The following is a 22,712-nucleotide window of genomic DNA, read 5'->3' as shown; positions in this document are numbered from 1 at the left end:
GAAGCTACATATGCCCAGCTGGGGCACAACCTCAGCTGATGCCCCAGAGAGGCCACCACCCATCTCAGGAGAGGCTTTGGGTCCTGCCCTCTCTCCTCATGGCACATGGGCCAGGACCTGAAGCTGAGGGATTGCTGGACCTCAGCTTCCTGACGGAGGAGGAGCAGGAGGCCATTGCTGATGTCCTCAAACGAGATGCCCACCTGCGCCAGCTTGAGGAAGGGAGGGTCAGGTGAGACAGCCAGCAGGGAGGGATCTGGGGTCATTGGAGGCTGCCTGCCGGGTCTGGGTGGTGCTTGGCTTTCTACCCTCTGGTCTCCACTGACCTTGGCCAACTCAGAGCTCATCCTTTTTTTCCGTCCCTGTACCAGGTCCCTCTCAAGCCGCCCAATCTCTGGGTTTTCCCACTCTGGCCACCACCTTAGGACAGGACACTGGTGGACAGACACCACCTGTCTTTAACCTTCTGAGCCCTCCCCCAGCCCCTAGAACCTAGTGTCAGAGCCTCTAAGTATGTCCACAGGTCACCCTGGTTGGTCCTTGGTCACCTTCCCATCTCATCCATCTCCTTATAAGCCCCACCCAGATATATATAACCCTGCTATAGCCACTCCCGTGCTCCCCAATCCCTCATCACTCTTCACTTCCAAGCCTAAGATGTTCCTTCTCCCCGAGAGCAGCCATGGCAGAGGACCTCAAGAGTGACAGGCAGGGTCTGTGGGCAGCTGTGTAACCTTGGGCAGCTGCTTTGACCTTGAAGCTCACCTTTCTCAGCTAACACATAGCTAAGGGGCTAAGGGGGAGATGGCTCAGTGGGTAGAATGCTCACTGCGTAGACTTGAGGAATAGAGTTCAGATCTGACGACACCTGCATAAATGCCAGGGCGGTAAAGTGGCCCACCCGTACGTAGTCCCAGCACTTGGGTAATGGTGATGGGAAATTCCTGGAGCGAGCTGGCTAGCTAGACTCACCAAGTCACTGAGCACTGGGTCCAAGTGACAGAACTTGCCTTGGTATATAGGCTGGAGAGAGGTAAAGGACGGTGGGTAAGCTCAGTCTCTGACCCCCACATGCACACACACATGCGTGTGACCACACACACACACGCATGCATACCACACATACATTACATGTACATGTGCAAAACAAACTATCAGGCATGGCATGGCCCACACTAGCCACGTGATGAATAACGGTTATTACATCTCTCAGCCTGGAGAACTCCAATTCATCCTATAAGATGAATTTAAGTGCCCCTGGGAAGCCTTCCTGGATTTATTTTTGTTTTTGTTTGTTTGTTTGTTTGTTTTCCCGAGACAGGGTTTCTCTGTGTAGCAGCCCTGGTTGTCCTAGACTCACTTTGTAGACCAGGCTAGCCTCAAACTCACAGAGATCCTCCTGCTTCTGCCTCTGCCTACCAAGTGCTGGGATTAAAGGTGTGCGCCACCACATCCAACCCACAGAAGGCTCTTTTACCTCTATCACTGCTTGTCTGTTCTGGGTTGTGTCTCCTAGTAGCCTAAGTGGCTCCAGGACAAGGCTCAAGTGTGATTTGCTGCCAAGTCCCTGGTCCCTGGTCCAGAGTGGGTGTCAGGAATGTTGGTTGGGTGACCAGTGACAGCTGTGTCCTCCACTATCATCTAGCAAGCTCCGAGCCTCGCTGGCAGACCCCTGGCAGCTGAAGATCCTGACAGGGGACTGGTTCCAAGAAGCTCGCTCCCAGCGGCATCACCATGCCCACTTTGGTTCTGATCTTGTCAGGGCCTCTATCCGCCGGAAGAAGGGCTCCAGGGGTGAGAGGGCACCCCAAGGCAGGGAGGGAGAGCTTTGGGAAGCCAAGGGTACAGACTAAAGGGCAGGACTGGGCCCTGGGTTCTAGTCCTGACTGCCCCCGTACCTAGTGTCTGAGCGGCCCTGCTCTTCCGCGGGCTCCAGGAGGCGGATGGGCATCTCCTGTGGGTCAGAATGGGGCTTCCTGAGTATAGAGGCTCACAGAATCTCTCACCTGAGCCCAGGGGACCAGGCTCTGGGAAGTAATGGTGATGCAGAGGCTGCTGGGAAAGATGCCACTGAAGAAGAGCTGGAGCCCAGGTGAGGGGGCAACATGGGGAGGAGAGGGGACTGCCAGTTGCCCAGCCCTGACCACTGGGCTCTGCCCCTTCTAGGGTCTCCACAGAGGTGGCTGCTCCAGAGAGTCACAGTGAGAGCCACGTGAGTACCCGGTGCCTGGGTGAGCTAATAACAGGTACACTGTACTTCCAAATGGAGGTGAATGGCTGGGGAGGGAGCCCCACTACAGGGAAGCAGGAGACCTGAACAGCTCTTTCAGCTTTGCTGCCTTCTGATGAACCTGTAGCTTGGGCCAAGCCTCTAAGGGAGTTTGTAATCCCAGCAATTAAGAATAAGGATGTAGGGCCGGGCGTGGTGGCGCACGCCTTTAATCCCAGCACTTGGGAGGCAGAGGCAGGCGGATCGCTGTGAGTTCGAGACCAGCCTGGTCTACAAAGTGAGTCCAGGATGGCCAAGGCTACACAGAGAAACCCTGTCTCAAAAAACCAAAAAAAAAAAAGAATAAGGATGTAAACTGGGCATGGTGGCACACGCCTTAAATCCCAGCACTTGGGAGGCAGAGGCAGGTGGATCGCTGTGGGTTCGAGGCCAGGCTGGACTACAAAGTGAGTCCAGGACAGTCAAGGCTACACAGAGAAACCCTGTCTTGGGGGGAAAAAAAAGAAAAAAAAAAAAAAAAAAAAAGAATAAGGATGTATATGCAGGGCCGTGGTGGCTCACACCTTTAGTCCCAGCACTCGGGAGGCTAAGGCAAGCAGATCTCTGTGAATTCGAGGCCAGCCTGGTCTATAGTGTGCGTTCCAGGACAGCCGGGGTTACACAGAGAAACCCTGTTTAAAAAAAAAAAGCTGGGTGTGGTAGCACACGCCTTTAATCCCAGCACTCGGGGTGGGGGGGTGGGGGGGCAGAGGCAGGCGGATCACTGTGAGTTCAAGGCCAGCCTGGTCTACAAAGGGAATCCAGGACAGTCAAGGCTACACAGAGAAACCCTGTTTCGAAAAACCAACCAACCAACCAACCAACCAACCAGAAACGAAGGATGTAGCTCAGTTGGTAAAGCATGTGCCTAACATGCCTGAAGCCCTGGGTTTGATGCCCAGCACTGCATAAACTAGGCATGGTGGTGAACACCTGTGATCCTGGCACTCAGGAAGTAGACACAGGAGGATGGGGAAACGAAGCCCAGCCTTCGCTGCGCTGGGGTGTGGAGCCAGCCTACTACGGAAGAGTTAGGGCTGGGCTGCAGAGGGTGAGGCTGAAGACCAGGGACGCAGATGTTATGGCCCCACCGCCTGAACCTGAACCTAGGAGTCAGGCTCGCACATCAGGAGAGACAGGCCTTGGGATGCCAGGGTGTGAAGTACAGGCCCGACTGGTCCTGCAGCTGGTAGCCAGCCCTGCCCTGAGGGCAGCCCTGCTCCAGCACTGAGGTAAGCAGGCTGGAGTTGCTGACCTCTGACCCCAGTATAACCCTTGACCTCATTGACACGCCCCCCCCCCAACCTCTGCCCTTTGCTTTCTTCAGGGACCTGATTTCCCCTCACCGTATGTACCCTCAAAGGCTTCAGGTCATGAAGAGGAGCCCCAAGCCCAGGAAGGTGAGGGCACGGGTGTGCTGGGGGAACATAAGAGATTGAGGGGATCAGAAGCAATTTTTAATGACTCCCACCTACCATGTACCACTTTCCTCTTCTTCCTGGGTCCTCCCACTTGGCCTCCAGGGGCACCCTCAGGTCACCCCTGGGGCCTGAAGCTGACTAGCATTGTGAACAAGCCCCACCAGGTTTGCTTAGGGACACATAGGAGAGGGGGCTCTTTCAGCACCATGTACCCCACTCCAGCCCCTGGCCAAGGGGGTGTGCAGGTGGCAGAGGCTGACCCAGAGCTGGATCCTGAACCGAGGGCAGAGCAGGAGTCACTGCCATCACCAAACCAGGTAGGCAGGAATAGCCAGTGGCTGTTCCCAAGACCGGGAGCGGATTCCAGTGTACCCAGGGGGATGGGAACCAGCCGTGACCCCTCCACCCGACCCCAACCCCGTGCCTGGTCCAGGGAGGGGCAGGGAAGTAGAGAGCGCCCGCCCGTGTCACTTCTTTTTCCAGACCAAGCCGATCTCCCCGATCCTGGAGAACGGAGAAGAGGTCGCGGGGCTTGGCCCCTCACTCGACCGCATGCTCAGCAGCGGCTCCTCTGTGTCCAGCCTCAATTCCTCCACGGTGAACGACTAGGGAGGGGCTGGGCGGGGTGCCCAGGCTAGTCCCGCAGTGGGACGCTTCCCTGTGGGGACCCTGACCTTCCCACCCCGCCCCGCCCCGCAGCTGAGCGGCAGCCTGATGAGCCTGTCCGGGGAGGCGGAGGCGGGCACGGTGCAGGTTCGCGGCTCCTTGCACTTCAAGCTGCACTACGACCCTGGCACTGCCGAGCTGCGAGTACAAGTGATCCAGTGCCAGGGCCTGGCCGCCGCCCGGCGTCGCCGCTCCGATCCGTGAGTGCCTATCTCACAGGTGGGCTGCAGAGGGCCGGAGGGGGGCGGGGAGCGGGCGCGGTGTGCACTCCGCCACCCAGCCCACCACTCAACTTGCCTTGGCCTCAGTTTCCTTCTCTTCAAAATGGGCGCGACAGTATTATCCTGAGTTGGATGCCTGTTAATTTGATTAGCACCAGGCCACCACTTGGGGCGCTGTGCTCCAGATGGTGACCGGGGATGCCCGCAGAACTAGAAGAAGGCTCTGGAAAGGCTCCTTCTCACCCCTGCAACCTTCCCCCACCTCGCCCAGCTACGTGAAAAGCTACCTCCTCCCGGATAAGCAGAACAAGCGCAAGACGTCGGTGAAAAAACGGAATCTGAACCCGATCTTCAATGAGACTCTGCGGGTGAGATGTTGAGGGTGTTGTCGCCCCCGACAAATGAACAGGGTGCGCTTTTCTTTGGGGTGAGTGACAGGGGCTGCCAGAGTTACTTAGTCTTGCCAATGGCTCAGGGCCTTGTTCTGTGGAAGGAGTGACAAGGCCTGTTAGCTGGTTAGCTCAATCCAAAGCCTGGCAATTTGTACTGGGTGGAGATACTGAGGCCTAGGTAACGCAGAATCAGGATTCCATCCTGGAAGGGAGCGTGATGAGACCAGCTCAGTCAACAGGCTTGCCACAGCGACACCAGGGCCTCCAGTGCACGCCACTGAAACGCACCTCCTGTCTCCAGCATTCAGTCCAGCAGGCTGATCTGCCAGGCCGTGTGCTGAGCCTGTCCGTGTGGCACCGCGAAAGTCTGGGGCGCAACATCTTCCTGGGAGAGGTCGAAGTGCCCCTAGACACGTGGAACTGGGACTCTGAGGCTACCTGGCTCCCGCTGCAGCCCCGGGTAAGGGCTGGCATGTGGTCACAGACATCCCTCCTTGTATCCTGCAGGCCTACTGGACGAAGCACCCTCACACCTTTCCACAGATCCTCGCTTGGCCTCATACGGTTACCATTAGGCAAGGCTTGTTGCCAGGGCACCCTTCCTAGGGAGTATTGCCCATTTGGTCTCCTCAGTGAAGGCCCTGTCCCCAACATCCTCCTTCTCCCAACCACTGTATCCAACAATGTTTGGGGACACTAACTACCCTGCGGCTGTTTCACCACTGACAGGCCCACTGGCGGCTTTTTCAGGTTCCCGCCTCTCCAGACGAGCTTCCTAGTCGTGGACTGCTCTCTCTGTCCCTCAAGTACGTCCCTGCCGGCTCAGAGGGTAAGCGACTGTTGCCCCCATGAGAGGCCAAGCTACACTGGTTCTGGGAGGGGGGAGACCTACCTGTTCCGTGAGGCGATGATGGTCTGAACCTGAGTGTCCCCACAGGAGGAGGCCAGCCTCTGAGTGGGGAGCTCTACTTCTGGGTAAAGGAAGCTCAGGGCCTTGTGCCACTGCGGCCAGGAACCCTGGACACCTACATACAATGGTGAGAGGCAGTGTAAAATGCCACTCAGCAACTCAGCACCTTCCTTCTGCTCCCAACCTCGGACCAACCTGTCCCCCACTCCCCCCCCCCCAACCAAGATCAGTCAGCCTAAGCAAGAGTGGAAGTGATCAGCTGGGTGAAGGGTTGGAGTTGGGGGGTGGGGCTGGGCCTCAGTTGGTGGGGGTGCTTAGCATGCAAGAGGCCCTAGGTTTGGATCCCACCAAGAAGTAGAGGCAGGAGGATCATCAGTTCAAGGTCATCATCTATGGTGACACAGGCTACACAAGACCCTGTCTCAAAATACATAAAAGTTTAGGCTAGGCGTGGTGGCATGCATTTTTAACCCTAGCACTTGGGAGGCAGAGGCAGGTGTGTCTCTGTGAGTTCCAGGCCAGCCTGGTCTACATAGCTAGTTCCAGGTTAGCCAAGGCTACATAATGGGACCCTGTCTAACAACAACAAATAAGACGTTGGAGTCAGGATTGAGGGGGCCTAGTTAGGGTTTCTATTGCTTTGATGAAATAACTTGACCAAAGAACAAGTTGGAGAGGAAAGGGTTTAGTTGGCTTATACTTCCACATGGTAGCCTATCAGTGAAGGAAGCCAGGACAGGAACTCAAACAGGGCAGGAACCTGGAGGCAGGAGCGGATGCAGAGGCCATGGAGCAGTGCTGCTTACTGGCTTGCTTCCCATCACTTGCTCAACCTGCTTTCTTATAGAATCCAGGACCACCAACCCAGAGGTGGCCCCACCCACAGTGGAATGGGGCCCATCAGTAATTACGGAAATGCTCCACAGGCTTGCTCATGCCCAGTTGTTTTCTTTTTTAATGTATACAGTTTTTGCCTGTATGTACTCGTGAACACCAGAAGAGGGCACCAGATCTCATTCTAGATGGTTGTGAGCCAGCACATAGTTGCTGGGAATTGAACTCAGGACCTTTGGAAGAACAGCCAGTGTTCTTAACCTCTGAGCCATCTCTCTCCAGCCCTCACACCTCAATCTTATAGAGGCATTTTGTTTGTTTGTCGTTTTTGAGACAGGGTTTCTCTGTGTAGCCTTGGCTGTCCTGGACTCGCTTTGTAGACTGGGCTGGCCTCAAATTCACAGGGATCTGCCTACCTCTGTCTCCCAAGTGCTGGGATTAAAGGTGAGCGCCACCACTGCCCCTGGCTGAGGCATTTTCTTTTTCTTTCTTTCTTTTCATTTATTTTTTAAAGATTTATTTATTTATTATTATGTATACAGTGCTCTGCCTGCATGTTCTCCTGCAAGCCAGAAGAGGGCGCCATATCACATTACAGATGGTTATGAACCACCATGTGGTTGCTGGGAGCAGGCAGAACTCTTAACCACTGAACCATCTCTCCAGCTTCGAGGCATTTTCTAAATTGGGATTCCCTCCTCTAAAGTCTCTACAGCCCAGCCCAATGGTTTCTCAACTTGTGGGACACAAACCCTTTGGAGGGAGGGGGTTGTTGCAGTATCAGCTACATACAATTCCTAACAGTATCGAAATGAGTTATAAAGTAGCAATGAAATAATTTCATGAAGGGGGGGGGTCACTGCAACATGAGGAACTGTGTTAAAAGAGGTGCAGCAGTAGGGAGGTTGAGAGCCACTGCTCTAGACTGTGTCAGGTTACATAAGATGCGTGCGCACGGGCTGCATTGTGTGGAGGCTGCGCACCTATGGCATTTATTATGATGCTCTCCTAAATCATGGACAGACAAGCTATGGAGCTTGGTCGTGGACTTGTGACTCAGTGGTTGGTGACTGTAGCTGTCTTTTTCTTCTCTTCGTATTTCTGTTTGCTTTTTCGAGACAGGGTTTCCCTGTGTAGCCTTGGCTGTCCTAGACTCGTTTTGTAGACCAGGCTGGCCTCGAACTCAGAGATCTGCCTGCCTCTGCCTCTCAAATGCTGGGATTACTGGCAGGCGCCACCACTGCCCAGTTTGTAGTTGTCTTTCAATGTGCTATGGACTGAAGGCATGGTTTCGGCAGACAGAGCAAAGCTCTTCTACCATTGAGTACAACCTGCAGCCCTGTGGCTTTTTGTTTTGTTTTGTTCTAGACAGGGTTTCTCTGTGTAGCCTTGGCTGTTCTAGACTCGCTTTGTAGACCAGGCTAGCCTCGAACTCACAGCGATCCGCCTGCCTCTGCCTCCCGAGTGCTGGGACTAAAGGCGTGCGCCACCACGCATGTCCAGCCCATTCTGGTTTTCCTTCTGTTACTGTACATCAAAGTAATATTTTATTCTGCAGAAGATTGAGCATTTGGAAATTAATGGGGTGAGCAGGGAATATTGAAGGTCATTGGGCAGGACATAGCAGAATTGCATTTCTAAGACTTCTCTCTGGGAGCCTGTGAACAGTTTCAAGTAAGAAGCCTAAGAAAGGATTGGTGGTAGAGGTCTCAGAGTAGGGGACTGGAGACTTGGTCCCAGGCAGGGGCCAGGAGACATGGACATATGAAAGGACAGGATGGTGCCTGGCCGTCTTCGGTGGGGAGTGTCAGGGGATGGACCACCCAAGACCAGCCCTTGTTTCCTTACCTGTCACAGCTCAGTGCTGCCTGACGACAGCCGGGCCAGCCGCCAACGTACAAGAGTGGTTCGGCGAAGCCTCAGCCCCGTGTTCAACCACACCATGGTTTATGACGGCTTTGGGCCTGCTGATCTACGCCAAGCTTGTGCTGAGCTCTCTCTGTGGGACCACGGAGCCCTGGCGAATCGCCAGCTGGGGGGCACACGCCTCAGCCTTGGTACCGGTGAGCAGAGCAGGGGACCCTGAGGGGAAGCCAAGCTTGGAGGCAGGGCTCAGTGGGTGGCCTTGGACACTTCACTACCCTTTTGTTTCCTTAAGATTTATTTATTATATATACACTGTGTTTTGCCTGCATGTACGCCAGAAGAGGGTCCCAGATCTCATTATAGATGGTTGTGAGCCACCATGTGGTTGCTGCGAATTGAACTCAGGACTTTTGGAAGAGCAGCCAGCGCTCTTAACCTCTGAGCCATCTCTCCAGCCCTTCATTATCCTTTCTTAAACTCTGTCTTCAAAGACCCAGGGATAATGGGGCACAGTGCATAATCTGGTACCAGAAAAGTTTTCCTTGGGACCTGAGGTGTCCATGGTGACAGCATCCTCTACTCTGGCCCCGCCCACATCCAGGCAGCAGCTATGGACTCCAGGTGCCCTGGATGGATTCCACACCAGAGGAGAAGCAGCTGTGGCAGACACTCCTGGAGCGGCCATGTGAGTGGGTGGAGGGCCTTCTGCCCCTCAGAACCAACCTGGTCCCCAGGGCATAGCTCTGTCAAACTGCTCTGCAGGCCACCACCTAAAACACACCCTTGGCTGGAGTCAATAAAGTCTGTTTGCCGAGCTACTGTCTACTGAACAGGAGATGAGGTCTGGGTGGTAAGGAATGAAAGAGCCAAGAGAATGAAAAAGGGTCACTCCGACCTGGAGACTTCAAAGGGCTGCTCCTTGGACACTCCCCACGCCCCCAACACACCCTTCCAAAGTTGCAAAGACAAACATGGTGGCAAGTGTTCTGTTTAATAGTCTTTGGTTGTGTGTAGTGTCCATGGGCGCCTCTGTAGTTTAGTTCCACCCCACTGGGCCCTGCAGTTGCTCCTAGATTCTGGGACAGGTGTGTCAAAAGCCATTTGTCATTTGTGTCTTCTCTGCTCATCCACCTTGGCTGTGTCCTTTGATGCCATCACTCAGCCTCCCGGGCTCCAGGGGTAACTGGTATGGCCCCTGCTCTCTGTGCCAAGATGGCTCTCCAAATTCGGCATACCATCCCTCCCCTGGGGACATCAGGGATCATTGTAATTCAGCCAGAAGAGGGCCCATGCTCTCTCTTTGGGAACCCCTGTGGTTTGCAGGGAGGAGTGAAGGCAGGCCCACAGCTGCGGGGTGGGAGATGGGAGGACATTGCTAACAGGTGGGGTGGGGGACAATTTGTACCTGATTCGAGTGTAGACAAGGTCATCTTGAGTGGCACAGGTGAGCAGGGTTTGGAGGGTGAAGCTGTGTCTCAGGAGCTGGTTACGAAAAAAGAACCGTGGTGGCGCACGCCTTTAATCCCAACACTCAGGAGGCAGAGGCAGGTGGATCGCTGTGAGTTCGGGGCCAGCCTGGTCTATAGAGTGAGTCCAGGACAGCCAAGGCTACAACAGAGAAACCCTGTCTCAGAAACAAAAACAAAAAAAAGAACCACAGAAACGGAAATATAAAGTTATAAAAACAAACAACCATCTGGGTGCACGGGTGTGGTGGCACTACACCTTTAATCCCAGCAGGATTAATTGGGAGGCAGACGCAGGCAGATCATTGTGAGTTCGAAGCCAGCGTGGTTTACAAAGCGAGTCCAGGACAGCCAAGGCTACACAGAGAAACCCTGTCTCAAAAAACCAAAAATCAACCAAACAACCAGAAACTCAGGTTCTTGCTTCTTTCTACCAAAATTCGCAGGCAGGTTACTTCCCCTTTGTGGCCTCAGTTTCCCTGTCTGTATAATGAGAGGAGCCTACTGCGAGAGGGCTCTTCCAGTCTTGACAGTCTGCAGCAGTGAGAATATTTAAAGAGCCGGAAGACTAAGGAAGAACCTTTGGTCGGTGAGGGTCAGGGACAGCCAGCTCATACTTGCTCACCGTTTGGATAGTGGCTGGGTCTACGCTCAGTTCCTGTAGCCACTGCACCAGGCTCTGGTCCTTCGGGAGAGCGGCTGTCAAAAAGTCAGGTGATGAGCACACCGGTGCCCTCTGCTAGATGCAGCCTAACAGTCACCATTCCCTAGTCAGGTCTGCACACCTGGGGGCTCTGAAGCCAGGGGGGCGTAAGTCCTGGTCTCTACCTCCACCTGATGTAGGGCCTGTTGCACCAGGGCCTGGCACTCCCGTTCCTTCTCAGCCAGCACATCCCGAAGCCTGTGAGAGGGGAGAAGGCACAGAATGGAATGGCCCACGGGTTGAAGGCTCTGCAGCTTATTGCTGTGATTCCAAAGGGCTTCACCTGTCAGTCTCGGCTCGCAAGAGACCCAGCTGCACCATCAGCGACGACGGAGGTCCTTGCTCTGGCGGGAGCTGGTTCTGCAGCAGCTGCTGGCTCTCCTGCGATTTCTGCTGGGACGCCCCTTTATTCCCCTCTGGCTTCGGTGAGGCAGTTTTCTTCTCCACCTCTGCCAATTCGAATGGATTGAGCTCAAAGGTGGACTCGGCTCCCATTTTAGGATCCCAGACCGCCAGGGAGATGGAAGGGCCCGTAAACCACCCAATTTTATGTTCGCCACACCCCCACCGGCCATCCTGGCGGACTCCAACCCCGCCTACCCGAGTCCAACACTGCCAGGGCCGCCCGGACCGCGCGGCTGAGCAGCGAGTCCAACACGAACATCCAGTGTGGGCGGATCTGACGTCTGCGAAGGATCTGCTTCACCTGGGGAGGGAAGGAGGGCGCGGCTGAGACAGTTGGCCCTCAGAGGTGGTGGGGTTTGAGTCGCAAAGCCCTAGAAAGTCTGCGGCAGTCCAAGAGACCTTGGGGTCAAGGGCAGGATTGGAAAGCCAGGACCGGACATGTGTCTTCCTGGAAGTCATAGACTCCTGGAACATCAGGTCCTCACATGGAGTTCACAGCCTGTTATTGCACATCCCTAACTGCGAGGAAGCTTCCTCACCGCGTTTGGAAAGGTGAAGAGCGGCCCATTCAAAAGTGCAGGCCCCATGCCCTGGGCTCGCAGCTGAGCTTGCAGGGCCCGCAGCTCCTGGGCCAGCTGCCGGCGGTTAGGAGTGTGGATTTGTGCCCCGAGGCAGCGAAGCAGCTGTTCCACATGATTCCTGCTGAGTCGAGAATCCTAAGAAGAGAGGGGGCCGTCCGTGGGTGTTCCCATCCGCTGTCAATAGAGATGCTCGCCGGTGAGCCATTACTGCTTATCCCAGCTCGACCACCAGGGGGCGCTGGGGCGGGCCGCCCACCTGTTCCTGCTCCAGTAGATTCTCGGCCAGTGTGGGCAACTCCTGTTCCAGGACCGCAGCCAGCATGGCCCGGCGCTTGCTCTCCTGATGCAGCAGACTGAGCCCTGAGCTCTCTACAGGGGACACGGGTTCCTCGGCTGCTGGCTCCTCAGGCACACTGGGCACAATGAAGAGCATCAGATGGAGGGTGGGCAACGCCATGTAGGCGCTTCCGCCACAGGGTTTGAATCCTGGCTCTTTTAATGCTTACTTTACAGAGCAATAGAAAGAAGTTAAGCCCAGCTGGGGGGGTAGGCAGAGTCAATGCAACAGGCATCGGGGGTGGGGGTGATGTGGGGGTTGGGGATTCTGGAGGAAATGGATATAAAGGCAAAACCAGATGCAGGGAACCCACTCCAGGACCCTAGGCACTCACCGGAGCTGGCTGGTGTCCCCATAACTAAGGCAGCGCTTTGGGGGACTGGGTGGGTGCTGAGAGGGCGCCTGAGGCCTTGGGAATGTCTGAGATTGGATGGCCGAGTCAGGCGGAGGACTGGAACCGCTAGAAGGGGCACCTGAGGGAGGACCGAGCAGTTAGGCTTCCAGCCTCCTCAGCCCCTCAGCCCTCCACAGAGGGAGGGTTCACTCCCTCCACCCTCATAGCAGCACCTGAGGGCCGGGGAGTATGCCGAGAAGAGCCGGGGCTGCGGTTCCTCCTCCCTGGCTGCAGGAAAGGGTCTCCCAGCAGCTCCTGGGCACTGGCACGGAGGCGGGGGTCTGGCTCAAAAGTTCGGAGGAGGAAGGCTTGGGCCTCAGCTGACAGAGAACTGGGCACTGGTGGATGCACTTTGTACATGCCTACCTGTGCAGGTGGGGCAGACAGGATAAACCCAAGATCAGAGGTGTTCCAGGCCTCAAGGCCTCACTTGGCGCCACACCCCAGAGAGACTCACCTTAAACATAGCAGCCTGTGGGCTCCCTAGTTCGTGGAAAGGCGGTCGGCCTGTGGCCATCTCAATCACAGTGCAACCCAGAGACCAGATGTCAGCTGCCTTTCCATATCCTCGTGGGCCCTGGTCGATGATTTCGGGGGCCATATACTGCAGAGTCCCTAAAACAGCAATAGGATGTGAGTAGGACAACAGTGCCAATCGGGGCTTCAGTGTCTCCATCACCTGGCCACCTGCACCCATGTCGATCCACCCAGGCTCTGTCACCTGGCAAGCGCCCATCCAGCTTGTACCTGATATTTCATTCTCCACCCCCACCCAAATTCTACCAGCCCACTTTACCACCCCAACACACACTGCCTTATATCCGTATTTTAAGGTGCTAACCTCATTCTCACCAGATATCCAGCCCCAGAGTCTAGGGGATTTTGTTTGTTTGTTTAAGACAGGGTTTCTCTGTGTAGCCTTAGCTGGCCTAGACTCCCTTTGTAGACGAGGCTGGCCTCAAACTCACAAAGCTCCGCCTGCCTCTGCCTCCCGAGTGCTGGGACTCTGTACCAGAGACTCCCCCCACCACACACACACACACACTGATACCTGTGAAAGTCTCCGTGCAGGGTGTGATGCCAGCCAGCCGCTTGGAGGTGCCAAAGTCAGAGATCTTAAGCAACCCACTGAAGGTGTTGATCAGTACGTTGTCCCCCTGATTGAAGTGGACGCTGGGATCGGCCCCTGAGATGAACCAGACACCTCCCATCCTGGGACCCGAATCTCCTGGGATTACATCCTCAGCCAGCCTCTATCAATACCCTCTCCATGTCCCCCACCCCCCACCCCCATGTATAAGCCCTTGTAGGAGCTGCTGTCTGATCTGGTTTCAGACATGACCTTTTCCCCTTTAAGGGACCTCTCTGATGGGTCCCCCTATCCTTTGCAGGAGGTGCACTCTCTCGCTCCACAGTGCCCGGTTTAGTCTGGTGACGTGTCTCCACACGCCCTGGCCAGCCACGGGGCTGACCTTGATGTCCCGGTGCACAATGCGGTTCTCATGGAGGTAGCCGAGTCCCTGCAGGATCTGGCGCGTGTAGAAACTAATAGTACTCTCGTTGTCCTTTAGGGGTCCCCACACTGACCTAAGCAGGGAGGACAGGCTGCCTGGGGAGAGACGATCGGAGTTTATAACTGGCACCTACAACAGCCAGGGCGGTAGTGGTGCACGCCTTTAACCCCAGCACTCAGGAGGCAGAGGCAGGCAGGTCTACAAAGTGAGTCAAGGACAGCCAAGACTACACAGAGAAACTCTGTGTCAGAAAAAAAAAAAAAAAATTGGTGCCTACTTACTCCACCCTCATCCCTCTGCCCAGGGCCCAGGCACAGCCGTTCCCATAACCCAGACGCCCATCACCAAACCGGCTCTGTCAGGTAATTCTAGGCGACAGACACACACCCACGTTAGAGTTCAACTCCCCTTAGGGTTTGCCACCCCTGTCTGGCTCCATTCCCACGCCCCACACGTCAAGTTTCACTGCCCTCCCTCCCACACAGGCCTGGTACCTCCAGGCACTTCCTCCATGAAGATCTTGAGGTAGCCATCCTGGCTGGCCGAGCCCAGGTAGCGCACCACATTCTTGTGACGCAGCCGTTTGTGGAGCGCGATCTCTTCATGCAGAGGCTGAGAGAACCTGGGGATACGGGGAGAGCAATGGGCGAGATGTGAAGAGAGGCGCTCCCCCACCATCCTGTACCCATGAGACCGTGCCCACCCCCTGCAATCAACACCCCACCCACAGGCCTCGCATTCGCCCTACTGTGAGGGCCACAACTAACCAGCCATCTTTCCATGCCCACAGCCACACACACACATACACCTGCTCATGTCCGCCCTCCCAAGCCCTTGACCCGCGTGATTCAACGCACCCCACCTGCTATCCCGCTCCGGGATCTCCTTGATAGCGATTCGTACCCTTGTGTGCCTATCACGGCCAGCGTACACCACCCCGTACGTGCCTTTGCCCAGCACCAGCCGCTCACCGGTCTCCGAGTATTCATAATCAAACTGTGGGGGCACAGAGACAGTGCCCGGCTCAGCATGCCCTTTCACTCCTTGCTCTCCCCCAGCCCCCAAATGGCACAGCCTCACCTCCAGCACTTCCCTTGTGCCCTCTGCCTCCTCTGTGGGAGCCGAGGAATCTGGATTCATCACCAGGGCCTGAATCAGGCCACAAAACCTGAAAAGGACAAACAGCTAGAAGGGGTAATCTGGACAGGAACTGTGCCCCAAGAGTCCCAGGCTTGACCTGGTCCCTTCCTTTCCCTCAGTCCCCTGGGCGTACCACTGGCAGCGCTCCACGCTGGGGAAGCACAGCTGGACGTCCTGGGCAGGAGGAAGTACATAGAGGAAGCAGCAGCGTTGGTCCAGCTTGGAGGCACTAGCAAAGGAGAGAGGCCAGTGAGCGCCAGACCTGGCAGCACAGGGGGGCTTGCTGGAAGGTTCTGCCTCTCACCTGACCCCGCAGATGGAGGTGACTGGGAAGGTCCAGCTGGAAGGATCCTCCTGTGAGAAGAAAGGGGCGGGTGGGGGAGGGGACAGTTTGTGGAGGTGCTGGGGCTAGAGAGGGTAGGAGAAACGCTCTCGGGAGCGAGTGGCGGGACTCACCTGAATCCCTGGCTCCAGCAAGCTTACGGTCACTGCATTCACCGGGTCTGTCCCTTGAATCTCAAGCTTTGCAGGCAATAGGACTTTGTTTATCTCTAGCACCAGCACCTGTAAGGAGAAAGGGATCTGTCAGGATGTGCATGCCTTGTCCTGGGTCCCTGGGTCCACTGGCCTCACCAGGCACTGGTCATCCTGAGGAGAGGCTGTCTTGAAAGGCTGGCAGGATTGTAGCAAGAAGTGGAGCCAGAAGTGAGCTCGCAGCAGGGGTCCTCCCGAGGGCTCTAGCGTGGGTCTGAAATGCTGGTACAGCAGGAAGGTTTCCATCACTGACACCAAGTACCTTAAAAACACAGGCAGCCCTGGCTTCAGATCAGCCCAGGCGTGCCAGCTGGTGCCATCCAGCTGTGTGTAGACAGAACATGGGCACTGGATTGTCATGGGCAGTGGTGTCAAAGCATCGGGTCATGACCTGGGGTTGCCAGTGGACACAGGGGCAGGAATGAAGGCGGGGCCACCTTACCATATGGGGGCGTTGAGCTTGTACAGCTGCTCTGCAGCTAGAACCACCTGGATGGAGTCATTGGCAAGGATCTGGGCTCCCAGGTAGAATCCCACATCCCAATAGTACTGCATCTTCTCCACACAGCCCTTGCGCGCTAGCAGGCAGGCCAGCTTCATGCCTGGAGGGAGGGGGTGGAGACGGGCTTCATTGGGTGTAGGTGCAGGAGTAAATAAGGCCCAAGCGTGGGGGTCACACTGTAGTCTATGGACCAAAAGGTAGGCGTGGCAAGATTGTGGGTGGTAAGCTCCCAGCACAGGTGAGGGCTTGGGCACAAGTCAATGTGGAACTGAGTATGAGAAACAGAAGTGTGACCTTGGGAAGAGTGTGGGACCCAAAGGCTCCTGAGGCCCCTGTGTGGTTAAGGCCCATGAGTCAGAGCTTCTCCCAGCCCAGGATGCTTTTCTTGTCCTCTCCATCAGGCCGCCTGGACCCTGTGCCGGGTACCCTGAGCTAGCAGCGGGGCTTTACCTATCAGCTGGAGCTCCTCAGAGTCTTCAAACTGCTGGCCGGTGGCAATGAGAAGCACAGCTGCGTTGATGCCCGAGTGTAGGCTGGGCTCCACGTCGAACGCCTTGCGGTACCTGAAGTCAGGATGGATGGAAGAGACAGGGCAGGATGGATGTGCGGCCACCCCCGTGCCCCCTCCCCCGCCGCCCCAGCCCCATCCCTCATCCCCACAGCCAAACTTTCTACCCATTCTCTTCTGTCAGTTACCAGTGATACGCCTCCTCCAGGTGCCTAGCATTTTGGAAGCCAGAGGCGAAGAACATGTCCTTGTAGACACGACCGCACATGCAGTACAGATCCGGTGCCACCGGGCCTTCACCCTGCACCAATGGCAGCAGCACGGCCAGGGCTTTCTCCCTGTCCCCAGGCCTGTTCCTCCTACAGCAGAGGAAAGCGGGCTGAAGACCTGTCTGATGGCTCTGACCCACCCCAGTCGTGGGATCCCCACAGACCATACATAGAAGGGGACCCTGCGGGGGCGGGGGGCAGGGGGGACTGACTGTTAATAAGCCTCAAATGACACTAATCCCCCTGGGGGCAGCACTGATCTCTAGAGTTAGTGACCCCCCCAGGTGGAAGTGATTTCTAGTTGCAAACAGTTCTAAGGAGTAGTGACCTTGGACAGCAGTAACTCAGACATTAGTAGCCGGGTCAGCAGATTCCCCGAGGAGCAGGGGTTCCAGACGGCAGAGAGCAGGCCACAGAGACTTCCCATGACTCGGACTCAGGCCTCAGCCCACCACTCACCTGTTGAGGGCAAAAGTGTAGTGGAAGGAGACATTGTGCTGTTCAGCCACGTCGCAGGTGGGCAAGGCCTGCAGTGTCTCCACCAGCTCTATGATGGCGGTGTAGTCCTGTGTGAGGGAAACAAGCGTTGCCATCATCAGTCCTTGACAGAGAACGGAAAAAAAAACTTTTTTTTGTTTTTGTTTTCGAGTGGGCAGGGCGGGGGGGGGGGGGGTTTGGTCTCTCCTGGAACTCTCTTCTGTAGACCAGGCTATTTCTTGAATTCACAGAGATCTGCCTGCCTCTGCCTCCCGAGTGCTGGGATTAAAGGCGTGCGCCACCGTACCCTGCCCTGCTAGGTGTTTCTAACCTCAGAAATGCTTCTGTAAGACATCACCATCCCTCAAAAATAAGCAGTCAGAGTGTTGCTGTAGCCGGGCAATGGTAGCGCACGCCTTTAATCTCATTGTACACACAATGTACAAACCCCAACTCAGACACACATAAATACACATAATTAAAAAATAAAATACATTGGGCTGGAGGGGTGACTCAGTGGTTAAGAGCACTGGCCGCTCTTCCAAAGGTCCTGAGTGCAATTCCCAGCAACCTCAGAGTGGCTCATAACCATCTATAATGAGATCTGGTGCCCTCTTCTGGTGGCAGTTGTACATGCAGGCAGAGCACTATATACATAATAAATAAAATCAAATTTTTAAAATAAATAAATAAAGCCGGGTGTAGTGGCACATGCCTTTAGGCCAGCACCCAGGAGACAGTGGCAGGTGGATATGTAGGCCAGCCTGGTCTACATATTGAGTTCCAGCCTAGCTAGGGATACACAGTGAGATCATGTTGAAAAAAATAATAATAAAACAAATAAGGAAATGGTGGCTCAGAGAGCTTAGGCAATCTACTTAAAGCCATCAGCAAGGCTCATTGTATTTGTCTGGCAACAAATGCCTGTCGCACAATAGTCTCTCTCTCTCCATCCCTCCCTCCCTTGAAGCCTGGCTGGCCTCAAGTTTACTTGTAAACAGGATGACCCCAGACTCCCACTCTTCCCAACTGTACCACTTGAGTGCTGGAGTTAGATACTCTATCCCGTGGCCTCTGAACCCCGCACACCTGTACATCGCGGTACGACAGCAGCAGATTCATGACAATATCAGGGCTCAACAGCTCTACACTGTCCAGCCTCCGCTGGAGGCGAGCCAGCTCCTGCCTCAGCTGCTGCCCGCTAAACCGCTCCCGAGCCTGCCGGATATCCTGGCGAATGGTCTCCCGGAAGTAGCCACTGATGCCCAAGGCCAGGGAAGGGGAGAGAGAGAGAGAGAGAGAGAGAGAGAGAGAGAGAGAGAGATGAGTCTGCCCCTTAGCCCCCAGCATATTTTACCTTCATCAGCCTCTTCCTGGTGCCCCCTCCCTGGGAGCCCCATTACCAAGAGTCTGTGGGTGTGGCCTCCAACAGCCGGGCAAGCCGGCCCACCAGGGGAGTAAGGAGGGCCTCAGTGCCCGCCCCAGCCTGTACTAGCCCATCGGCTATGCCCCTCAGGAGGCCCGCATCGCCACATAGTACCCGGCCAGTGGCTGTCACCACATAAGGGATCAGGGTATAGCTGCCAACGCAGTCCTGGTGGAAAGAAGGCAGCAATTAGTGGAGGTCTCATGGACGTCTCAGGTCAGCACAGGGTTTGAGAGTGGTCAGAGACTAGTCCCAGTGAAGGCAGGAATAACAGAAGGGATGCGCTACAGGAGGAGGCTACACGGAACAGAGGGTCACGGTGGTGTCAGAGATAACGGAGGAGGCTGGGAAGATTAGTGTGGGAGTCAGAGATTATAACGTTGGAGAGAGAGAGGGGTAGCTTCTGCTCACCGAGTTCTTCTGGAAAACATCGTCCTGCAGGAGGCAGACAGTCAGATACTGTCATTCTGGAAAGGCTGCACCCCGCCCCACCCTACCCCTAAAACCCTGCCCGTGTCCCCACCAGCCGCCACCTGGCCACTTACACGCAGAGCCTGCAGGTCAGGGAGCTCTGCCTGGGAACAGAGCAGCACGTTGTTGGTCATGCTGAAGCTCTCACGCACGCCGAGGTGGTAGAATAAGGAGGGTTGTGCCAGAGAGTTGCTCACCTCCAGCACCACGACATCTGTGGGCGCAGAGGGGTAGGCCTGAGCGCCGAAGCTCACTGGGGAAGGAGCCTGGGGATGCATGCCACTTCAGCTGACTGGTGTGCACCTCCTGCCGGGTTTGTTCTACTCTAGAGAGCTTCCTAGGGCTTGGTGTTACAGAAGATGCCCAGGGACCCTCATCCCACTGAGAGCCTGGAAACCCAGGAAAGATATGCATATAATATATTATATGAATGTATGTATATATATTTTTTTTCCAGGTTATGTAGAAGACAGAAACTTTGCAAACAGAAGTCTCACACTCTGCCCCCCCCCAACCTGGCCTCTCTCTTGTTTATTTTACTTATATGTTTATGAGTGTAATAGAAGAGGGCATCGGATCCTCTGAAGATGACGTCACAGGCGGTTGTGAGCCACCTTATGTGAGTGCTGTCGGCCTCAGGTCCTCTGGAAGAGCACCAAGCACTCTTAACCACAGAACCATCTCTCCAGCCTTAAAGCCGGGGTCTGGGGGGGCGGGGGTTTGATCTTGCGACATCAGTGTGTGAAGGCAATGTCGTGCTTTTATGTGTTGTTTGTGTAGCTTATTCTACCCAGTCATCTTTAAGTGGCTATGTCTGCAGGGGAGGGGCTGTGTGAGTCAACACGGATGAGCCCATGAGTGTATCTGTGTTCTGATCGGGTCAGCCTTCGTTTTTAAGCTGCAATTTAGCAGATGTCCAGGATACACGGTTCCCTGACTCTGGGATGAATAAATAAGGGATCAGAGTGGAGCATCCGGGTGGGCGGGAAAGAGAGGACTAGCCATCTTCTGACCTAGTCCCGGACGCCCTGCCCCTCCTCCAGACCCACCCCTTCCCTCCCCAATCTCTTTTGACTCCTAGTCTCCAAAGACAATCCCTCTCTCCTATAATCCAGTGCAGATGGGTTGTCTCAGCACTTCTTTTCCCGCCTTTTTAGCCCTACCTTGGATGTAGTAATGCTGGGACTCATCAACCCCAACCCCTTGCCCTAGAGCGAGCTTCCGTGTTAGGACTCACCCTCAAGAATCCAACGTGAGGTCATCCTGAAAACGCGTTCTCCCGCCCACACGGAGAAGCCCAGCTCTGCCCCTCCCTCGGCCCCGCCCCTTAGAGTTCGCTAGCACGCCCCACCTGCTAGGCACCACGCTCCCGCTCAAGAACCCGGCCTGGTTTCCCTCTCCCCGCGCCAAATCCCCTGTTGTCACAACCTAGTCTCAAGTCCTGCTTTAATTTACCGTAAACCCGGTAGACCTGGTCCCCACGCCCACCCCAGAAAGGGGTCGCCGAGCCCCGCCCCCGCCCCGCCCAGGCTCGAGCCCCGCCCCGAGGCGCTCACCCGCGTTGTAGAAGGAGTCGAGCGCCGCCGTGTCGCCTAGCGCCAGAGTCGCGAAGGGCAGGCTGCGCAGCTGCGGGGGTGGCCGCGTGCCCTGGAACTGGGCGCAGGCCTCGCGCAGGCATCGCAGCGGCAGCGGCTCTGCCTCGGCTCCCACCCCGGGCTCCACCTCGGGCCCGGGCTCCCGGGTCAGCACGTAGACCACACTGAGCGGCCGGCTCCGCGCGCATCCCCGACCCGCGACCGCTGAGGACGAGCGGCCCCGGCTCAGCGCCTCGGCCAGCGGGTCCTGCCAGCAGCTGCCCGCGCGTTCTAGAACCCCGGCCCCGGGACACGGCCCCGCCATACGGGGGCGCTCCGGCGCGGGGCTCCTGGCGCGGGGGACCCGGGACAGGGCACGAGGCTGGGGATGTGGACCCAGCCGGGATCCGGAGATGGGCTGGACGTCCTGTTCCGGAACTCTGAAGTCCAGAGAGAAATCTTTGCTCAAACTTTCACGGTCCTTACAGATCTGCAATCCAGGACTGGGTTCTGGGAATCTGGGGTACCCAGTAATCCTCCGCTCACAGGTCACAGAAGGATCCTGGGAATTAAACAGGCGACGTGTGACACCCAGACTTCTCAAGGGAGCGCTGGCAGTCACTCTGCCCTGCCCTCACTTGTAGGCTGAGCCCAGCCCTTTCCCGACTGGGAAAGCTCCACCCTCGGCCCTGGGGCAATGAGGCTCCCCAGCGGCTCTCGCTCCCTCCTCTCCAGCTAGAACCTCTGACACTGTCCACTTCCGGAACAGCCTGTGCCCCTATGTGGGCCAAACACAGGAGACTGCTCATTGCAGCGCTCGTAGGATGTGTGCCCAGGACAGGGCTAAGGACTAGGAAGACCCCGCCCTGCAAGGATCTGGTGAATGAATAGATCTCAGGACACCAGGGGGTGCAAAACATTCTGAGTAGTATGTGTCACCACAAGTAATGTTCACGCTGGTAGGCGGTTGGCATCTGACCGTTGATGAGCTGGCTGCTTTTCCCATTGTCTCCACTTGCTGTGAAGCCCTGCTAACCTTAGCCATCCACCCAAAAGTTGGCCATGGGACTGAGAAACGCTTCCACTGAAAACTTCCTATCTCTTCTTTGAAAGGACTCCAAAAGCCCCAGCTTTTTGAGTTACAAGTGCATCCCAGCTTCAAATTCACCAAGAACCTTTAACTTCCTGGTATGAATTAGTGACTAAGGCAAGGAGTTGGTGTAAACCTTAATTGACGCCGGCCTTGGGAACAGGGCATTCGAAGTTAGAACCAGGTTTCTGCCACTGTTGTTTATGGTGGGGCTAGAGAGACAGCACAGCTGTTAGGAGCATTTGTTGCTCTTTCAGAGGACCCTGGCTCACAACCATCTATAACTGTAGTTCCAGGGGATTCTATGCACCTCTCCTGACCTGCATAGGCACCAGACACATACATACGTGCAGGCAAAACAGTCATGTACTTATATAAAAATAAATAAACCTAAAAGCATTTTTAAAAGAATATGTTGGGGCTTTGGATAAGTAGGCATTTAACAAATGGTAGGTGGCCTCTGATTCACAGCCCTGTTGCCTCATGGAAGAAAAATATACCTATCTTGGTTTGAACCAAGCAGCATGAGAGAGGGCAAATTTATCCCAGAGGTTAGAGTGGAAAGCACACTTCACAAGAAACAAATAGGACCAGGGTAGTGGTGGCGCACCTCTTTAATTCAAGCAGAGGCCAGCCTGGTCTATAGAGTAAGTTCCAGGACAGCCAGGGCTACACAGGAGAAACCTTATGTGGAAAAACAAAAACTAGCTGGGTGTGCTAACACACACCTTTAATCTCAGCA

General features: G+C 55.6%; 2 protein-coding genes across 2 annotated transcripts; one reads left to right on the top strand and one right to left on the bottom strand.

The window, feature by feature from the left end:
- Sytl1 (synaptotagmin like 1) lies at positions 1-9,499 on the top strand. The gene is made up of 13 exons (XM_051171737.1): positions 1-232; positions 1,646-1,794; positions 2,017-2,092; positions 2,167-2,212; positions 3,597-4,007; positions 4,174-4,287; positions 4,390-4,556; positions 4,849-4,945; positions 5,271-5,429; positions 5,720-5,798; positions 5,907-6,006; positions 8,571-8,776; positions 9,181-9,499. Exons 1-13 carry the CDS (start codon positions 39-41, stop codon positions 9,318-9,320), a joined length of 1,938 nt encoding a protein of 645 aa, XP_051027694.1. The 5' UTR covers positions 1-38; the 3' UTR covers positions 9,321-9,499.
- Positions 9,500-9,568: 69 nt separating this feature from the next.
- Map3k6 (mitogen-activated protein kinase kinase kinase 6) lies at positions 9,569-21,653 on the bottom strand. Its single transcript, XM_051171570.1, has 30 exons — positions 21,427-21,653; positions 20,863-21,320; positions 19,381-19,520; positions 19,247-19,270; positions 18,813-19,003; positions 18,499-18,667; positions 17,392-17,498; positions 16,852-17,022; positions 16,606-16,718; positions 16,096-16,255; positions 15,753-15,915; positions 15,576-15,683; positions 15,424-15,473; positions 15,253-15,348; positions 15,060-15,147; positions 14,842-14,975; positions 14,474-14,601; positions 13,938-14,074; positions 13,517-13,622; positions 12,923-13,080; positions 12,639-12,831; positions 12,406-12,544; positions 11,991-12,147; positions 11,693-11,869; positions 11,349-11,454; positions 11,032-11,197; positions 10,831-10,946; positions 10,671-10,744; positions 9,985-10,061; positions 9,569-9,824 (listed from the first exon to the last, which is right to left on the bottom strand). Exons 2-30 carry the CDS (start codon positions 21,203-21,205, stop codon positions 9,734-9,736), a joined length of 3,882 nt encoding a protein of 1,293 aa, XP_051027527.1. The 5' UTR covers positions 21,206-21,320; positions 21,427-21,653; the 3' UTR covers positions 9,569-9,733.
- Between the last annotated feature and the right edge of the window lie 1,059 nt (positions 21,654-22,712).

Source organism: Acomys russatus, chromosome 29, assembly GCF_903995435.1.
Source record: "Acomys russatus chromosome 29, mAcoRus1.1, whole genome shotgun sequence".
Lineage (NCBI taxonomy): Eukaryota > Metazoa > Chordata > Mammalia > Rodentia > Muridae > Acomys > Acomys russatus.
This window is presented reverse-complemented; position numbering and strand designations above follow the sequence as displayed.